This window comes from Rhamphochromis longiceps, linkage group LG3 (assembly GCF_057381845.1).
Source record: "Rhamphochromis longiceps isolate RC_006_pf linkage group LG3, R_longiceps_female_GT1.1, whole genome shotgun sequence".
NCBI classification, from domain to species: Eukaryota; Metazoa; Chordata; class Actinopteri; order Cichliformes; family Cichlidae; genus Rhamphochromis; species Rhamphochromis longiceps.
In genome coordinates, this window is record NC_140559.1 from 64,667,295 (window position 1) to 64,686,578 (window position 19,284).

General features: G+C 41.8%; 1 protein-coding gene across 3 annotated transcripts in view; it reads left to right on the top strand.

The window, feature by feature from the left end:
- Positions 1-19,284, top strand: part of pde5ab (phosphodiesterase 5A, cGMP-specific, b) — a 72,491-nt gene that overhangs the window by 27,142 nt on the left and 26,065 nt on the right. For all 3 annotated transcript variants that reach the window (XM_085400712.1, XM_085400714.1, XM_085400713.1), the window contains exons 9-11: positions 14,323-14,431; positions 14,511-14,595; positions 15,548-15,723. In XM_085400712.1, coding sequence (XP_085256838.1) covers positions 14,323-14,431; positions 14,511-14,595; positions 15,548-15,723 — 370 coding nt within the window. The remainder of the gene's footprint in view (positions 1-14,322; positions 14,432-14,510; positions 14,596-15,547; positions 15,724-19,284) is intronic.

Below are 19,284 nucleotides of genomic sequence, written 5' to 3' on the forward strand. Positions count from 1 at the left end.
GTTCGTCTGTGTTATTCTGCGTCATTGGGTCATCTTTGCGTCTCTCTGCTCCACATTCTGCTCTCCATTTGCAGCTCTCCATCCCCTGTGTACCTCCTTATGTCTTTCCCTGCGTGTGACTTTGTGAGTTATGGTTTCGTGTTTTGTTATTATTAGTGTTCCCCAGTTTAGGTTTATGTTAAGTTCTGCCCTCGCTTTTGTTATTGTGCACTGTAAATAAACTCACTCGCACCTCCGCCGCTGTCGGCAACATTCACTCCACCACACGACTGCTGCCCCAGCCGTGACAATGTCACTCCAACTAAATAAACAATTTCATTCACAGTATTCTCAAACTTGGAGACTTGAAGACGGGTGAGTGGTAATAACAGTGTGTCCGGAAGGGATGTGACTGGGAAGGACCTAAACCCAAGTGGCGTTCTTTTATTGGACTTATGTGCTAACCACAGTTTGTCCATTATAAACACCAAATTTAACCATAAGGGTGTTCATAAGTACATGTGGCAAAAGGACAGTTGCAGGTCGACAATCAATTTTGTAAAAGCAGGTTTGCAAGCTATATTCTGGACACTAAGTGTAAACAGGCACTCAATTGTGAACTGATCATCACCTAGTGGTGAGTTGGCTCATGTGGTGAAGGAAAGGCCTGGTGCATCCAGACATATAGTGAGGGTGTACTGGCTTCATCTGGAAGAGGCCCAGTAAGCAAGGTATTCGGTTCCCACTTCCAACATGTTCTGCACCTCCTCCTGTCATGGTCCCATTTCAAATCAGATAGAGGTTGCTGGAGGTGACGGGAGCCATCAAGCTGAAGAAGAGGTTGTATGGGGGCTCGGATTGTCTGTAGAACTCTGGAGGGAGCTGGCAGGCACTGGCAGGCCAAGTGGAGTGCAGTTCTTGCAATAGCTCAAACAAAAACTCGGGTGTGGGAAGAGCTCGGTAAGGTTATGGAACAAGACTTTTGATTGGCCTTGAAATTATTCTGGTAAACCACCAAGCAACTAAGAAGTGAAAAGTAGTGCTTTACTCACACAGTGTATGATGTGCTGCTGACTTCCACTGAGCATGTATTTGGGCAGTGGAAGGAATACTTTCAGGGTCTCCTCAATCCCACTGACACATGTTCTGGAGAGGAAACAGAGTCTGGTGACGAGGGGGGGGGGGGGGTGACTCGTCCATGTCAAAAAGCTTCCACTTTGATGGCCTCATCTCTGCTTTTGGTGAATAATGTGGTCCTGTCAGCTTCATTGGTTGGTGCTGACTTACACTTAATTGTCCTGGTCTGTTGGTCATGAGTCAAGGGAGAGAGGAGCAGGTGATTGAGAGATGGATTCATGAAAAAGTAGATTCTATTAATCTGGATGTAGGGTTTTTTAGTGGGAAAACTAAAATTGCTAGATGAACGGAACAAACTTTTTTGGATTTCTTTACCTGGATGATTGAGCATGCATTAAGAAACAGATGGATTTACAACCTCTGAGCAATAACAGAAAGAATTACATTTTGGATACAAAAAGCAAAAATTAGCTTTCTCCAAAGGCTAGCCGTTCCTTAGAGATAGAGTGAAAAGTTCAGTCATTCAGGATGAACTCAGAGTCACTCCTCCTCCTCACTAAAAGGAAGTAACTGAGTTGGTTTGGGCATCTGACTAGGATACCTCTTGGGTGCCTTCTGGGCAAGGTTTTCTGTGCATATCCTACTCATAGGAGTCCCCACGGTGTTAAGTGACGGCTGTGTGCAGACAGGAATAGGACCCAAGGTGCAGACTCCAGAGACAAACTTAAACCGAAACAGCTTTAATGCTGAACTCAAACATAACATAACTGGAAAAAATCAAACTAAACTAACACCGGCGGACTGACAAAACACACAGCAAAATAAATGGTAGATCACGACACGGACACAGCGAAACACAGGGCTTAAATACACAGAGGGAGCAATCAGGGAATGGGTAACAGGAGGGAAACACAGCTGGGGCAAATCAGGCCTAACGAGACAAAGGAAGCAAAACACGAAATTAACATGAGACATGGACTTTCAAAGTAAAACAGGAAACATAACAGAGATGGAACAAAAGACACAGACTCACATGCAGTCACTACAACAGAGGGAACAGAGACGTGGGACCAGGGCAGACACAGACACTGACTGGACACAGGGATATAGCAGACAGGGGAGACAGCAACTAAGGATTACACAGACAGAAAACCAGAACACTAAAACTCTAACCAAACCCCACCCAGAGAACCTTAACTAAGAATAATCCTAAGACCCGTAAAGCAAAGCTAGAATATAATGAAATAACAAAATCAAAGAACCAAAAACACAAAACACTGGGTCAACGACCCAGGGACCCTCACACACGGTAGACCCAGGGAACACTGGGAAAGATTACATCTCTCAGCTGGCCAAGGAATGCCTTGATGTTCCCTCGGATGAGCTGAAACAACTGACAGGGGAACTATTGAACTGTTCTATATATGGTTTTGGTTGCTCATTAAAAGTTTGTGTACATTATGACTACTAGTGCATTCTTATGCTACGTCACTGGTTGCCTGTTAATATGATGCAATTATAATATGTCATGCATAATTAAGGTTTTGTGGGTCTAAATTGGAAGTTATTTTTGTGATATTAAAATTATATTATACATTTATAAGGTCTTACAGGTGCATAAACTTTACAAATAAGCCACTTTAGCAAGTTGTGTATATATTTGCCATGGCAGGAAAAAATTAATGATCAGTAGTTTTTATCTCTGTGTCCTGTTTGTTCTCTAGAAATGATAAAATGTCGCAAATAGTATAATGGTCATTTGTAAGGGAGAAACGGGAAAATAAGAGTCGTGAAATGATTATAAAGGAAACACAAAGAGGTGAAGACTGAGTTCCCAACACAGGGTTAAATGGTTTTAGTATTTACAGCCAGGATGAGTAGAGGGCCATGGTACAAGGGAAAGGATTTGGGAATCTGCAGTTGTAGACTTGGGTTGCAGCCAAGAGGGGTGAATAAGAACTAATCTGATTTAAGATACAATGAGATAGAGATCCTTCCCCTTTACTCCCTCCCACTCACTCGTCTTTTGGCATGCTGCTCTCTAGGGCGGCCTGACCTCCACAGTTGCTATGTAGCATCTAAAATTCAATCTTAATCTCATCCTAAGCAATACAATTGGATTGCATGTTTGTATTTGTGTGTGTGTGTGTGTGTGTGTGTGTGTGTGTGTGTGTGTGTGTGTGTGTGTGTGTGTGTGTTTGTGTGTGCAGTTAAGTGTGCATTCACTACATTTTCTGTGTATCAACATATCCATATATAACCTATGCATATATGTTAGTGCTTTATGTGATTTTGATTAGTCAGTTTGGTTTGCCTGGGGTAAGAAGAAGAAAAAGAGGTATGCTATAGTTTGATGGACTGCATATTTATAGGAGAAGTGAGAATAAGATTTTATACTAATAAGAAGCAGATAAAATTGGATTTTAGTTTCTGATAAGTTTCTAATTAATGACAAGTTTCTGAAAATAAACTCTGCATGAAGTGCAGCCATATCAGCTTGCAGCCATGGATAAGTGTAAAGAGCTCACTGAGATTGAGTGTGGTACTATAACGGGATGCTATTCCTAGATATTGTGCTATCAACTTTCTAAATAGTATTACTGCAAAGTGAAAGTATTTAGGAGGCATAGTACCTCAGACACAAGGCTGAAACCCACATAAAATGACAGAGCATTATTGTCAAGTGCTGAGTCATATAGTGCATAAAATTCACCAACACTCTGCTGCTAAGAGAAGTGTGAAACCCCAAAAGTAGGGATATTACTATTTTCCACCAAAAAACATTAAAAATGTAGCTTTATGAAAATAAATACAATATGACAGAACAAACCAACTCAATAAGTAAAATATTAATACAGAAAAGTTAGGAGCTTAATAAATTAAGATCTAAATATGATTCAATAGGGAGCTTAAAATGAATGCAGGTATTGTGGTAGTAAATATACAGTACATGAACGTAGATAAAACTTTAACCAAACTTTAAAGTAGTTCCTTAACTTTAACGTAACTCTTTAATTCTGTGATATTATTTAGTAATGTGTGTATTTTTTATTGCATATTTCATAAACATTCCTAACTGTAAAATTGCAATATAAGCAAACAAATGAAGCCTGAATATAACATGCTATGTAATGTATTAACACTGCAGTTTGTAGACCCAATTTGAAGCTAATCTACATAAGAAAATATACAGCTCAAGAATCGAGAGGAAAGCTCAAATCACACATGAGATTTTGACTGAAATATTCAAGTTGAAAAATATTTTATGGCGTGGACAACAAATTGATGTGACAACATTACATATATTTCCTACAATATACAAGTTTAAGTTTTTTTTTTTAACAAAGAAGTCAAATTATTTTGAATTCAGCTATGCTACTCCAAATAAAAATCAAAAGCATGTCATGCACTACTCAACGACTCACTACAACGTTTTTGAAAATTAATTTAAAATCTGAACCACATATTTGTGGGTTAATTCCAAATATTAGGAGGGGCCAAAGCTCTTTGTGCTGAGAATCACAACAAGAAAGGCATGTCATAAGATTCTGAGAAATGGAATAACACACTGATTAATGTTCATAGGATTTGGTGACGATAATAATGTAAGTGGTCTTTAAATGTAACCTTAATGCATTTAAAATAAAGAAAACTAAAAATACAGAGAATTCATGGTTTGGTATATTTTTATTTTATTATTATTAAAGATCAGGTAATACATAAAACATGCTTTTGATCAGACTTTAATCACTTTTTCCATTACTTTTCCCATTCTGTGTCTCTTAGCTATATCTTTATAGCTAAGACACAGCTAGGACACAGTAAAGGAAAGTTTGGTGAAACAAATGGACCTGTGAGTTTCAAAACAGAGTTTTAACATCCTTTTCTTGTGTGTGACTGATTTAAACCCAACGCACAGATATTCTTCTTACTAGGTCTTTTATTTTTTAGATATTCTGCTCTCCAGGCCTCCTATTTTTGTGTCTGAAATTGAAATAATTGGTAGATGGACCAGACACAAACCAGACCTTGCCTTGTCTTCTATAGGGTCTCATTTTGTATATCCCACTTTCATTCCAGTTTCTCCTAATCTAATAATTCTGTTTAAATGCTGCTGTGTGTATGTGCTAGATTTCCTCTGGGACAGCTGCGAAATGGCAAAAATGAGCAACTCCATCTGGGCCGATGTGGGAAGGGAGGGAGGAGCAGTGCAGGATGTTAGCTTTGACTGTCTGGAACTGCTGGAGGCTTTTTATAGTGACATTAACTGCCACGGCTGTGGCTTCCCAGTGACACGAAATCTTTTTCGCTAAAGCTGGAAGTTCAGTCATGCTGAACTGATGCTGTAGATACAGCTCACAGGAATGGCAGGCAGATGATTTCAAGCAGACAAAGTGGGACAATGAAGTTTGTGTGGGTCTGGAGCTTGATTGTTGCCCGGAATCAAAACCCAAAATTTTCTGTCATGGTTTACATGATGCCGGCAGGTTTTCTATGACCTTGTTTAAGTCAGTCACAGGGCAAGGGAGAGGAAGGGTGGATTTTAGTGTGGATTTCAGTTTGAGTGATTAAACCCAAACACAAATGCACATAGTCTGCTCCTTTTCCATCTGTGTGTGGGTGTATACTGAGGTCACTTTGGATAGGACACATTGAGGTAATTAGCTTGAAGGATCAAATTTATCCAAATTTAAAGGCCTACCATGCATTAAATCTTGGAAATCAAAGAAAAACACTAAAAGACTCACTTTTACTTGAGTAAACGAATGACTATCAGAGACTTAAACACTCCATTGTGCTACAAATCTGCACACACATACACACTACAAAATTCATGTTTTAATGTTAAATGTTCTATTTTTGCTCTTAATAAAAAACTAGACAAATAATTTAAGTAAGTAACTTCAAGGGCCAAATACATTATATTTCTTTATGTCAATATAGTAGGGGTGTCGTGGACCGCAAGTGGCCCCCGGGCCACGAGTTTGAGACTCCTGCTCTAGTAGAACCAGGCTTAGGGAGAGGCAGACATCTGCTGTGTTGGGAGGAATTTGCCAATAAGTGTACTTCAGGTCTACTTCACTGGATGGTTAAGAGTGTAAAGAGTCTCAGAATCTGTGGGCACAGTTGGCTGGAATCACTTGCCCATAATTTTACCTCTAACCCTAGCCAGCCAATGGAAGAACACCCACTGGTTGAGGAATGTCTTCTCCTGGTCCACAGAGATGTTCACTTGCCCTAGTGCCCCATATTAATCATTTGCCAGTAAAGCCTTGCATAATGTATAATGGGCTTCTAAATAGTTCAAAACACAAAATACATCAATATTCAGTTTTTTGTTTTTTATTTATTTATTTATTAATCAATCGTTGTTTTTTGGGTCACGGCCTCCCTGATCTGAACCCGAGCGGTGCTCTGTTATTGGACTTCTGTGCTAACCACAGTTTGGCCATAACGAACACCCTGTTCGAACATAAGAGTGTCCATAAGTGCACGTGGCACCAGGACGCTCTAGGCCGTAGGTCGATGATCGATTTTGTAATCGTATCAGCAGACCTGCGACCATATGTTCTGGACACTCGGGTAAAGAGAGGGGCTGAGCTGTCAACTGATCACCACCTGGTGGTGAGTTGGATCAGGTGGCGGGGGAGGACGCTGGACAGACCTGGTGCACCTAAACGCGTAGTGAGGGTGTGCTGGGAACGTCTAGCAGAGGCCCCAGTCCGCGAGATCTTCAACGCACACCTCCGGCAGAGCTTCGACAGCATTCCGAGGGAGACTGGGGACATTGAGTCCGAATGGACCATGTTCAGAGTCTCCATTGCCGAAGCTGCTGCATTGAGCTGCGGCCGCAAGGTGGTGGGTGCCTGCCGTGGTGGTAATCCCCGAACCAAATGGTGGACACCAGAGGTGAAGGGAGCCACCAGGCTGAAGAAGGAGTCCTATCGGGCTTGGTTAGCCTGTGGGACTCCGGAGGCAGCCGACAGGTATCGACAGGCCAAGCGGAATGCGGCTCGGGCAGTGGCTGAAGCAAAAACTCGGGTGTGGGAGGAGTTCGGAGAGGCCATGGAAAAAGACTTTCGGACTGCCTCGAAGAGATTCTGGCAAACCGTCAGACGTCTCAGGAGGGGAAAGCGGTGCTCTACCTGCACTGTGTATAGTGCTGGCGGAGCGCTGCTGACGTTGACTGAGAAAATTGTCAGGCGGTGGAAGGAATACTTCGAGGACCTCCTTAATCCCACTGACACGTCTTCCGAGGAGGAAGCAGAGTCTGGGGATGAGGGGAATGACCCGCCAATTTCCGGGGGCGAGGTCACTGAGGCAGTTAAACAACTCCTTGGTGGCAGAGCCCCTGGTGTTGATGAGGTCCGCCCCGAGTTCCTGAAGGCTCTGGACATTGTAGGGCTGTCCTGGTTGACACGCCTCTGCAATGTTGCGTGGAGATCAGGGGCAGTACCTGTGGACTGGCAGACCGGGGTGGTGGTCCCCATCTTTAAGAAAGGGGACCGGAGGGTGTGTTCCAACTACAGGGGGATCACACTCCTCAGCCTCCCTGGGAAAGTCTATGCCAGGGTGCTGGAAAGGAGAGTTCGTCCGTTAGTCGAACCTCGGATACAGGAGGAACAATGCGGTTTTCGTCCTGGTCGCGGAACACTGGACCAGCTCTTTATCCTCTCCAGGATACTTGAGGGTGCATGGGAGTTTGCCCAACCAGTCTACATGTGTTTTGTGGACTTGGAGAAGGCATTCGACCGTGTCCCTCGGGGTGTCCTGTGGGAGGTGTTGCGGGAATATGGGGTGTCTGGCCCATTGCTACGGGCCATTCGATCCCTATACAACCGTTGCAAGAGCTTGGTTCGCATTGCCGGCAATAAGTCGGACTCGTTCCCGGTGGGTGATGGGCTTCGCCAGGGCTGCCCTTTGTCTCCGGTTCTGTTCATAATTTTTATGGACAGGATTTCTAGGCGCAGCCAAGTGGCGGAGGGCTTTCGCTTTGGTGGCCTCAGAATCTCATCTCTGATTTTTGCAGATGATGTGGTTCTGTTGGCTTCATCGGGTGAAGGCCTCCAGCTCGCACTGGAACGGTTCGCAGCCGAGTGTGAAGCAGCGGGAATGAGGATCAGCACCTCCAAATCTGAGGCCATGGTTCTCAGCCGGAAAAGGGTGGAGTGCCCACTCCGGGTCGGGGATGAGTTCCTGCCACAAGTGGAGGAGTTCAAGTATCTCGGGGTCTTGTTCGCGAGTGATGGGAGAAGGGAGCCGGAGATCGACAGACGGATTGGGGCTGCAGCTGCAGTAATGCGGACGCTGCACCGGTCCGTCGTGGTGAAGAGGGAGCTGAGTGTAAAAGCGAAGCTCTCAATTTACCGGTCGATCTACGTCCCTACCCTCACCTATGGCCACGAGCTGTGGGTAGTGACCGAAAGAACGAGATCGCGGATACAAGCGGCAGAAATGAGCTTCCTCCGAAGGGTGGCTGGCCTCTCCCTTAGAGATAGGGTGAGAAGTTCGGCCATCCAGGAGGGGCTCAGAGTAGAGCAGCTGCTGCTCCACATCGAAAGGAGCCAGCTGAGGTGGTTCGGGCATCTGACAAGGATGCCCCCTGGGCGCCTCCTGGGTGAGGTGTTCCAGGCATGTCCCACCGGGAGGAGGCCCCGGGGCAGACCCAGGACACGCTGGAGAGATTATATCTCTCGGCTGGCCTGGGAACGCCTTGGTATTCCCCCGGATAAGCTGGAGGAGGTGGCTGGGGAGAGGGAGGTCTGGGCCTCTTTGCTTAGGCTGCTGCCCCCGCGACCCGGCCCCGGACAAAGCGGATGAAGATGGATGGATGGATGGATGTTTTTTGGGTCATCCACAGGATTTTTCTGCTGGATTATTTGAAAGAAAATTGGAAAATTCACAAGTAGGCGTAGATTTCACTGTACTTTGTTGGACATTAATAGCAGATTAACACAACGGATGCAAAGACTATGCAATGCTCTTAAAAGTTAGTTAAAGAACCAAATTCTTTAACTAACTTTTACCACATGAACATGAAACCAGCCAGTGTTTGTGTCCACTTTTTTGACAGTGTTACAGCAAAGAAATAATTTAACACTATAAAGCTATATAGTAATCTACCGGAGATGGAACGGTCTCACCTTACTACACAACAACAGCAACGGGACTTGAGGCTAACCTCAAAACTGCTTTCACCTTGCTGTCTGATCACCCCATTTTTTTCTGCTTCCTTTGAGATTTAAGCTTCTCTCTTGCCAAGGTTGTGGTCTTTGGCAGGGATAGCTCAGTTGAGGCAGGAATAGCTCGGTAAGGAGAGTGGTGGTCCCATGATCGGAACATCGGGGTTTCAAATCTCCTAAACAGCTACTCTGAGGTACCCCTGAGCAAAGTACCTACACGCTGCTCCTCAGGCGCTAGATTCGGTGGCTTCTCACTGCTTTACTGAGTGAATGGGTTAAATGCAGAGAGGAATTTCCCCACAGGGATCAAGAAAGTATACAATTTTTATTTATTTATTTTGAGTTTCTCATTTTAAGGACGTAAGAGATTATATTTCTGTCCTTAACCTGATCCATTTCCTCCCAAGTCTCCCTCTAGTAAACCTCTGACCTGATGGGCAAACAGAAACACAAAAGGTGAAAAACCTGTAGAAACCTGAGGAAACTTACAATAGACAAACAGGAGAAGGTCTACCAGGTCTGTAAAAGGTTTACCTGTACAGTTATGACAGATAGTCTTGTCTGATCATCAACTGATGCTAAATGCTCTGGTCTTGGCACATAACACAAAACCAGAAGCTCTGTATATCTTAACTGGACAAACTGATATGACCTATCTACACCCATTATAATAGACTACTTCTGCTGTTTCCTTTGGCTGGGTTATGTTTCCCTTGTGTGAAGTAGATAAGTTTGCTAGATCTAGTCTAAGAAAATGAATTACTGAAATACTCCTTGACCCAAATCGTTATCAGCTATTTTGAAACAAAAAAAAGACACTTTTTATCCATAACAAGAACTCCATAAAGCAAATGAACTGTACAATAGAAAATGCAAATGCTATTTATGGTCTCCTCACAACAATGATAAGAAAACTAAACTGGGCCAATATGGCATGTTTGTTAATAGAGGGATACACATGTTAATGTGATCTCTGGTCTCCCACTCAGAGACACAGGACTCCGAGCATCCAGCATTCAGACGGCTACCTGAGGACACTCATGTGAGAGAAAATCTGCTCACACAGATATGTAGAACCAAATACTGTCAATAAGACAGTATTTGGACAGTTAAACTTGTCAGGTAGTGATTTCCAGCTGGTGAAAATGCAAGCTCCATGAACACGCACATATATGGATTCCAGCTGCTTTGATGTTGCATTAACTGGCATTACCGGGCATTTTGACTAGAGACCGGCCTACCAGGTATTAAAGCCATAAACTCCACCTAAACTTGGTTTATATCTGACCCAGATAGACTGCAGGTCATAACTTCTCACCTGAAGTTCAGTTCACCCGACACTCGGACCGGCGGCTGCCTCGAGTCTCTCCTCTTGCCTCCCCTTTCTCTCATCCACCCGCTGGCCTCCACCACTTGCTAATGTTACTGAATCTGTGGAAGCTACGCCATAGCCACCACCAAACAACTGAGTTGTTTTTACACACCGACCGGCATCTGGCCAATCCACCACCTTTCATTGTTTATACCGTTACAAAAAAATAAATAAAAAAATCATCGGCCCACCGAGCAAGCAGCCTGGTATGCCTGATGGCCAGTCCAGCTATGGCCGTGCCATCAGTTAACCCTTCGCGTGCCACAGGTTGCCGACCCCTGCTTTAGATAGAGCACTCTGAGATACTAGCCTAGGACAAGAGCTTCCATCATCCAAGACCGTTCTCGTCCATGATGCATTCACACTCGGTCTTCACGGAAGGTCTACTTTGCGCAGTCTCCTCTGAACAGTTGATTTAGAGATGTAACTGCTGCTGGAACTCTGTGTGGCATTTATCTGGGCTCTAATCTCAGATGCTGGTGATTTCTGAGGCTGGTGACTGAGATGAACTTCTCAGCAGCAGAGGTGACTCTTGGTCTTCCTTTCGTTTGGTGGTCCTCGTGTGAGCCAGTTTGGTTTTAGTGCTTGATGGTTTTTGCAACTGCACTTGGGGACACATTCAAGTTTAGCAACTTTCCGGACTGACTGACTGTTCCCATCTTCCCATTAAGAAGGCAAAAAATTCCACAAATGAGTCCTGACAAGGCACACCTGTGAAGTGAAAACCGTTTCAGCTGACTATGTCATGAAGCTCATTGAAAGAGGGCCGAGGGTTTGTAGTGCTGTCAACTAAGGAAAAAAAACATATTTAGGGGCGATCGTGGCTCAAGAGTTGTCAGTTCGTCTTGTAACCGGAAGGTTGCCGGTTCGAGCCCCGGCTTGGATAGTCTCGGTCGTTGTGTCTTTGGGCAAGACACTTCACCTACCGCCTACTGGTGTTGGGCAGAAGGGCTGATGGTGCAATATGGCAGCCTCGCTTCTGTCAGTCTGCCCCAGGGCGGCTGTGGCTACAACTGTAGCTGCCTCCACCAGTGTGTGAATGTGAGAGTGAATGAGTAGTGGAATTGTAAAGCGCTTTGAGGGTCTCGAAAAGCGCTATATAAATGCAATCCATTATTATATTTAGAGTTATTTATCAATTTCTTCTTTGCTACATAATTCCATATATCTTTCCGCATATATTAGATGTCTGTAGTACATATCTACAATGTAGAAAGTAGCTAAAATGAAGAAAAAACATAAATGAAAGAGCACATTAAATGTTTATATACTGTCCAGTATGGTGCAGAAACGTAAATAAAGACTTTCCAGTGATCCACGTTCACTGTTGACTATAAGGAAAAATCTGTAAGGTCCATCCTTGATCATTTTCATAATATAATTGCTAGATTTCATCAAAACATGCTTAACAGTTTGTGTCTCTCATCATGGGGTCCTTTCTGTCATTTGCTAACACATGCTCATATTCCCTCCCAGTCTTACTCACACACCACTTACACCACAGCACTACAGCCAAAATCCATTGGCTTTAACTTTAGCTGACTTTAAGCTTGTGCCATGTTTATATATCCTTTTTCCATCATTTCTCATGCAGTATTATAGCTGGACTCTGTGGTTAAACTTGGAGAGACAAAAGATAACAAACAGGGTTATTAAGTGGTGACAGACATGACTGATGGCTTTAGCTCCCAGGTCTGAGCCAGGGCACACTGAACTCAGGTGCGGCTCTCTAGCTCCCCTAGTTTTTATTAGCCAGCAGCTATTTTATTATTCAGTGCTGTTAGCCTAGAGCAGGGGTCGGCAACCTGCAGCTCTTTAGTCTTTAGACTGCGGCTCCTTGGTTTGAGAAAATAAATTGTAAAAGTATTTAGCTGAAGTGTATTTTATTTGTGTTAGTTCTTTTTATTTATTTATTTTTTATTTAACTTGTAGTTCTAAATTGGAAGATTATCATGATCTTGAAATATAAAGTAGTACTATGTATAAATACATAGTAGTGTGCCACTACTATGTCAAAGTTGATACTATACATACTACTTAACTGCTTGTTGCTAATTTTGGCTGTTGAAAATACTCAGGGCTGCTGTTACTTCTAAAAGTCAAAGTACTGATACAGCACCACAAAGTCCCCCCTAGTAGAATTAATAGAAAAGGTTGCGCATTTTAAGAAAAAAAAAACTATTAATTGAGGAAGCAAAAATACTTAATACACATTATGCATGCATATTATGCCATGACCACCACATAATAAATGTTGCCACCCCATAACCAGTAGCAAAGTATGATAGAAACTGCATACTAGAACTAATAACTGTTATTTCTCTGCCAGAAATATTAAAATTGATACAAGGCAGAATCCATTTTATGTTGTTTATCCCAAATTCTGACCCTCCCTATTGCAACAGAGACTCATCAACCCAGAGAATGTCTTTCCTATCCTCTGTTGCATAATTTTGGTGAGATGCTCTTCTGCATATCTTGAATGTGTTTTGCTTTCCTATAAACTCAAAGTCATCTGGGTATTCTCCTCTGACCTCTGGCATCAATAAGGCATTTTCTCCCGGACAATTGCTTCTTACTGGATATTTTCTATTTTTTTGATCATTCTCTGTATAACTTGGATAGTTGTGTGGGAAAATCCCAGTAGGTCAGTGGTTTCTGAAAAACTCTGGTTAGAACAACCATGCCACATTCAAAATCACTCAAGTCCCCTTCTTTTTCCAATCTGTTGCTTGGGAGATCTTTTGATATCAGCGTCCCTCAATTCATTGAGTTGATTGGCTTATTACGCATTTGTGTTAATAAGTAGATGAACTGGATATACCTAACAAAGTTGCTGGTAAATGTATAAGAAATTATAAGAGTGACCGAAAAATGTGTCTTCTGCTTTCAGTGATATGTGGGCCTATGTGATAAACCGTTCTACCATAGCAGTTTTTGGACAAAGCTGTGTCTGTTAAAAGAAATGCTTTTTTAAAAATGGTCGTCAGGCACATTTACTTAACCGCCCACATCTTGTTTATTTACCTTTTCACAAACAGTAATGTAGAACTTTCAGTTTTTGGTTTTAAGTGCAGTTAAATGGTGTAAATATTTCCTGACAAACACCAGTTTCACCATCTGCCCAACAGGCTGCCAGCAGGGTGGTGGCAAACCTGGCAGGGTAATAAATCCCACTCCACCCCCCAAATGTATTTTTTTAACATCTGTTTTACATTTCATTTGGAGCACTTGAAACCAACAACATTAGTCAGGTTGTTGGTAGCTGTACATTTAAACAGAGCCTTTTAGACGAATCCAGCTCCAACTGGGAGCTAATATGGTCAGTGCATTGCAGTCAGCGACAAAACACAGGCTGCAAAGCCAGTCAAATTAACAGTCACATGGCAGAGATGGTCCCAGTCATGATGGAATTATCATGACTGGGACCATAATGTTTCAGCTCTTTTTTAGTCTTAAACCCTTGAAATGCAAATGTTTTAACATTTTATACAGTTGTTGCACAATGTTTGTATTTATTTCCGCTTCTTGGAAAATGTCTTCATTTTGGGGGAATATTATGCCTTTTCTCTTTTGTGTTTTATGTTTGGTTTTGAGGATAGCCCTTCTATGGTATCATAGTGTCCACAAGGGTTCAATGGATTATTCCAAGTGAGCTTGATACTAAATGCTTAGTTGTGAAGCTCTTTCTCTTTGTGTGTTTCTTCTCAGGGGCCACGATAACAGCCAGATTAACTATATGTACGCCCAGTATGTTAAAAACACCATGCAGCCTCTGAACATTGCCGATGTCACCAAGGACCAGCGCTTTCCTTGGACGGTCTGTACTCTTTTCTTTTCTTTTTTCTCTCTTTTTTTCCTTTTCCAAAAGTGAGTAATTATCCATCTTTTTCTCACAGAGTGAAAACCCAGCTCACTCCAGCAATCAGATAAAGAGTTTGCTCTGCACTCCCATCAGGAATGGCAAGAAGGACAAAGTCATTGGTAGGCTTTGCTTTGTTGCCCGAATACAATGTTAGCATTGAAAGCATTAGCAGTTAGAAAGTAATATTGTGTTCTATGTCCAGATACATAAAAGGGAATAATAATTGTATATATTTTTTTGATAATGTAATCAGGAAAAGATTTTTGCATTACAGCATGTACTGTAGACAAAGTGGCTTATCACTGTCTTCAATTAATACCTTAGTTTTGTTTTTCTTTAAAAGTAATATAAATTATTTCTGTTTTGTGAAGCTATAGCATTAGCTAACCTTAGATTTTATGAGTTGCACCCTGAGTCAGTTGCATGCATGCAAGGAGAATACTAATGGCCTTACAATTAGTGTAGACTTTGACCATTATCCTACTCAAAACAAATGAAAGCATAAAGTTAAATTGAAAGCTTTGAAATAACTGACTAACTGGTAGCATTGTAGAAGTGCTTGTGTTTTGTGCTTGCAGGGACATTCTCCTGGTACTATGGTTTCCATTTTAAAACATGCTTGTTTGTTTTTTATTAATTACATAACACAGAATGATAATAAGATTTGGACAGTACAGATCCTGCATTAATATGGAAGCAATCCCTAAGAAATTCTGATCAGAGAGGGGTTTTTTCTCAGCAAGTTTTTCTCAAGATCGTTCTTACCTAAATTATTAGCTAGTTGTTTGTTAGTTGGTACAAACCATCATGAGATGGGATAACTATGGGCAAACTCATGACCCTGAGTCAGATGTTAGGTATTTACAGATTTTGTTGGACGTTGTTCATTGACTCCAATTCTGGAAGAATGAACTGATCCAATGACAAGATAAAATTGTTGTTATTCTAAAGCTTATAATCTTACCTGAAGGTTTGCTGAACTAACCTTTATATTAAGGCCTATTTAAAGTGAAGTGTTCTATACTAGACATTACCAAATATAAACAGTAATGTGTTTGTGTTTGCATGTAGGTGTTTGTCAGTTGGTGAACAAAATAGATGAAGTGTCAGGCAGCGTCAAGGCATTCAACAGAAATGATGACCAGTTCCTGGAGGCGTTTGCCATTTTCTGTGGTCTCGGCATCCAAAACACACAGATGTATGAAACCGTAGAGAGAGCTATGGCCAAGCAAGAGGTCACGCTGGAGGTGAGTCAAGCATAAACTAGGGCTGCTACAAACGATTGTTTTGATAGTTGACTAGTCACGGATTATTTTTGTGATTAGTTGGCTAATCAGATCATGCATCCATTGGACGTAAAATGTACAGCTTATTGCACCAGCAGCATCTGCTCTTATATAACTATTATTAGCTTACAGCTTTAAGTGTTTAAGGTATGTGCTAACTAAAAATAAAGACAAGATGATAATTTATTAAATTTTAATGAAATTTGCAGATTGTTTCAGTGGAGTTTAATAAACTCAGCCGTATGCTCCTTGCTATCTAACATATAACAGGACACCGGAGTATATTCTCGAGCATCTCACACTTCTGATAATCAGTTGTCTGCTTGACGTTTATTCAGCTGTGTGAAAACTTAATGTAATAACTTTAATCTCAGCCAAACCGATTTACTCAGGAGCAAATAAATTACTGAAAAAAGCCAAACAATAACATTTCTAAGTTATCTAAGTGTATTATATATCATGTTTAACCTGAGTAGCGAAAAATGGCGGTGGGTTTGAAAACGATTTCCCGGGAGTCCGGTGTTCTCACCGGCTCTAGTGAGCCTTGAACCCCAGCTAGCATCAAGCTGGTGGGTAACAGACGTCTCCGAAAACGTTGGAGCGCTTTTGAAAATATGTGGTGTCTTGATAAACTGAGCAGATATTTGAAGTTTACACAGCTACATTCTTGCCTGAAAGAATAATAAGAGTAATATTAAAACTAAGGAGCTGCCGCCATTGTTGGAAACTGAGCAGGACTGCGCTATGAAGGATGGGCCACGAAGTATATACCCGACCCATCCTTCAGATCTGGGGAAATGAAGGGCGCAATTGTCGGCCGCATTTGTCGGAGTCTTCGAATGTGGACAGTCTTCGTCGTGTCGCTGTAACATAAACGCCCTACTAATGCGGGCACAGGAGGATGCGGTTCCTTAATTTGGACACAGCTACGATACCGGACACTGCTTCTTCTTCTTCGGGGTTTAACGGCAGCTGGCATCCTTGTACATGCAGTGTTGCCATCTTCTGTTTCAGTCCGTTATTACACTCTTAAATCCTTCTACTTATTCCTGCGTCTTTTGGGATCTTAGAAAGCTTCAAACCACGCGCCGACTATTGAATTAGTCATCGACGATTTTGACTAGTCGACTCATCGTGGCAGCCCTAGCATAAACACACATATTGTACAAGTCTGTTTCTCCTCCTTTCCAACTCTTAGAAGGATATTGTAGATTTTCTTATTGTTAGCAGCCTCGCATTTGCATTTGCAAGGCCATTGTTTCAACTAGTGGTTTGAAAGGACGTTACAAAAAAAATAAAGGAACGAAAAAAAGGAATTTTAAGCCCCATTTTCACTAAAATGAATCTTTGTAGAACTTTAATTCACATGAATACTTTTCAGGGGGAAAAAAGTCTTTCACACTACATTCTCTAGATGAGTAAAGATAATTTGTTTGAAAAAACTGAATTTCATCTTGCTATCAAAAGGGATGACAACCATTACCTATATATAAATATTGTATAGTGTTCTGAGATTTCCCTTCATTTTTTTAGTGAAGTGAAACCCTGAGGTATCTTCTCATCTCTCTGTTGGAGACACAAGTATCTAAGCTGATGTTAATTTTGGTGAACTGCATTTATCGATGGCTGTCAGCCCCTTAGTTCACTGCAGAATCACAGAAACTGCATCTGAAATCTCTTACATTCCACTTTTTTTGGAGCACTAGAATTATCTTAATTTGTTCTGCATCTAAAGACTGCAATCAGATCTTCTTCTTTATGCCCAAAATCACACGATGTAATGTGGATCATTTTTCAGATGTTGGTATTTGACTCAGCAGCTGGTTGGCTGGTGATGACAGTTAGTTACCAGTGAACTTTGAACTGTAAACATGAGTTAAAACCACACAAGTATTAGACAGCTGTAGCCTTAAAATGTTGAAAAATATTACATTTTAAATGCAACAAACAGGAGATGAAATCATTTCAAATTAGTCAAAATTGTCCACAAATCCAAAATGAACACTGGTCATTTGGACTCTGAGTCAGGACGCCAGTCAGTTGCTGTAGATGGCACAGCAGTGAGCTGTGTTGATGAGGAGGTGAGCAGATTAATCTTTTGTGACATTTAACTGTCGGCTCTGTCCTAAAACACAAGCAATCACAGCATGTTTTCTGGACTTCAAAGACATGATTTAATATTTAATATCTCTTCCACATAGAGAGGATCAATGAGCACTTCTACTAGAACAAACATTTTTGTCCAAGTTCCAGTGTCAGCAATCACGTGACATCAGACACACTTTTGATTCTAAAGGAGATCACTGTCACAGTGGGGAGGCTTTGATGACACAACAACACATTTATGTGGACAGTTCTGAAAGCATATGAAAGGCAGCCACTGGATTACAGGCAGGGAGAAATAATAAGTTTTGCAATGTTTGCTGCAGGGCATGAGTAGGAACAAAATGGATAACCCTGTTCCATGTCCTTCATCATGTTCTCACTGAGCCATTAATCACACTATTTTATGTTTTTAAGCTTGAACAAAACAAAGGAGCTCTTCTTATTTTTAGGAGAATGCCATTGTGTTTTCACATATGTGAATATGTGATAATATATGTGAGACAATGACATTTTCATAAAAATGCACTTCCATTCTGAGCTAAGAAGCTACAGTGAAAGATCTTTATTTGTAAATTTGTATCAGTTATAACAGTGACAGCCAGTGCATGTTATGTTTACGGGCAAAAGAAGGAACAACACGTCTACATGGCTTCTGTAATAAAACAGCAGTCAATGAATTTGCTCCAATTAAAGCCACATGATACTGAAATATTACAAAAAAACATGTCTAATTAAAAGCTGATGAGCTCTGAGAAATTCACCTGTATTGTCATGTAGCGAGCGGCAGATAAAACTAGAAACCACAGCTTTATTGCTGGCACAAAAGGCAATGGGGAAAAAAGCTAAACTATAACAGAGCATGGAAGGATCTAGCTGACTGACTACAGACCAACAACAAGCTGAATTGACAAACAAACTGAATTCACACACACAATGAGGGAGAATGTGATGATGAACAGAGGGAGATGCAAACAATATACACACGGAGGGTGATTAAGGAAAGCAGACACACCTGGAGAACACAGCTTAAAAGAATCATAACTAACAAGACAGGGGAAGCAAAACAGAACATGACAAGACACGAGACTCAAAAGAAAACAGGAAGTAACACTGACACAGACACACACACACAGACACTCAAGACTAAGACGTGACGTTGACACTGGGACTGGGAACATACACAGAGACGTTTACAAACTGGGGAGACAAAGGGACGAAACACAAAGAGATGAACATGGGAACAGGAAGGGAGAAAACACAGGGCCAGGACTACAAAGGTATTCACAGAGACAGAACACAGAGAGACCAGGTAGAAACAGGGACATGACTGGGGAGAAAGGAAGTAAACAAACACAGGGACACTGATGACAGGATACTGAGATGAGACAGAGATAGATTGGAAACGAATGGGAAGAA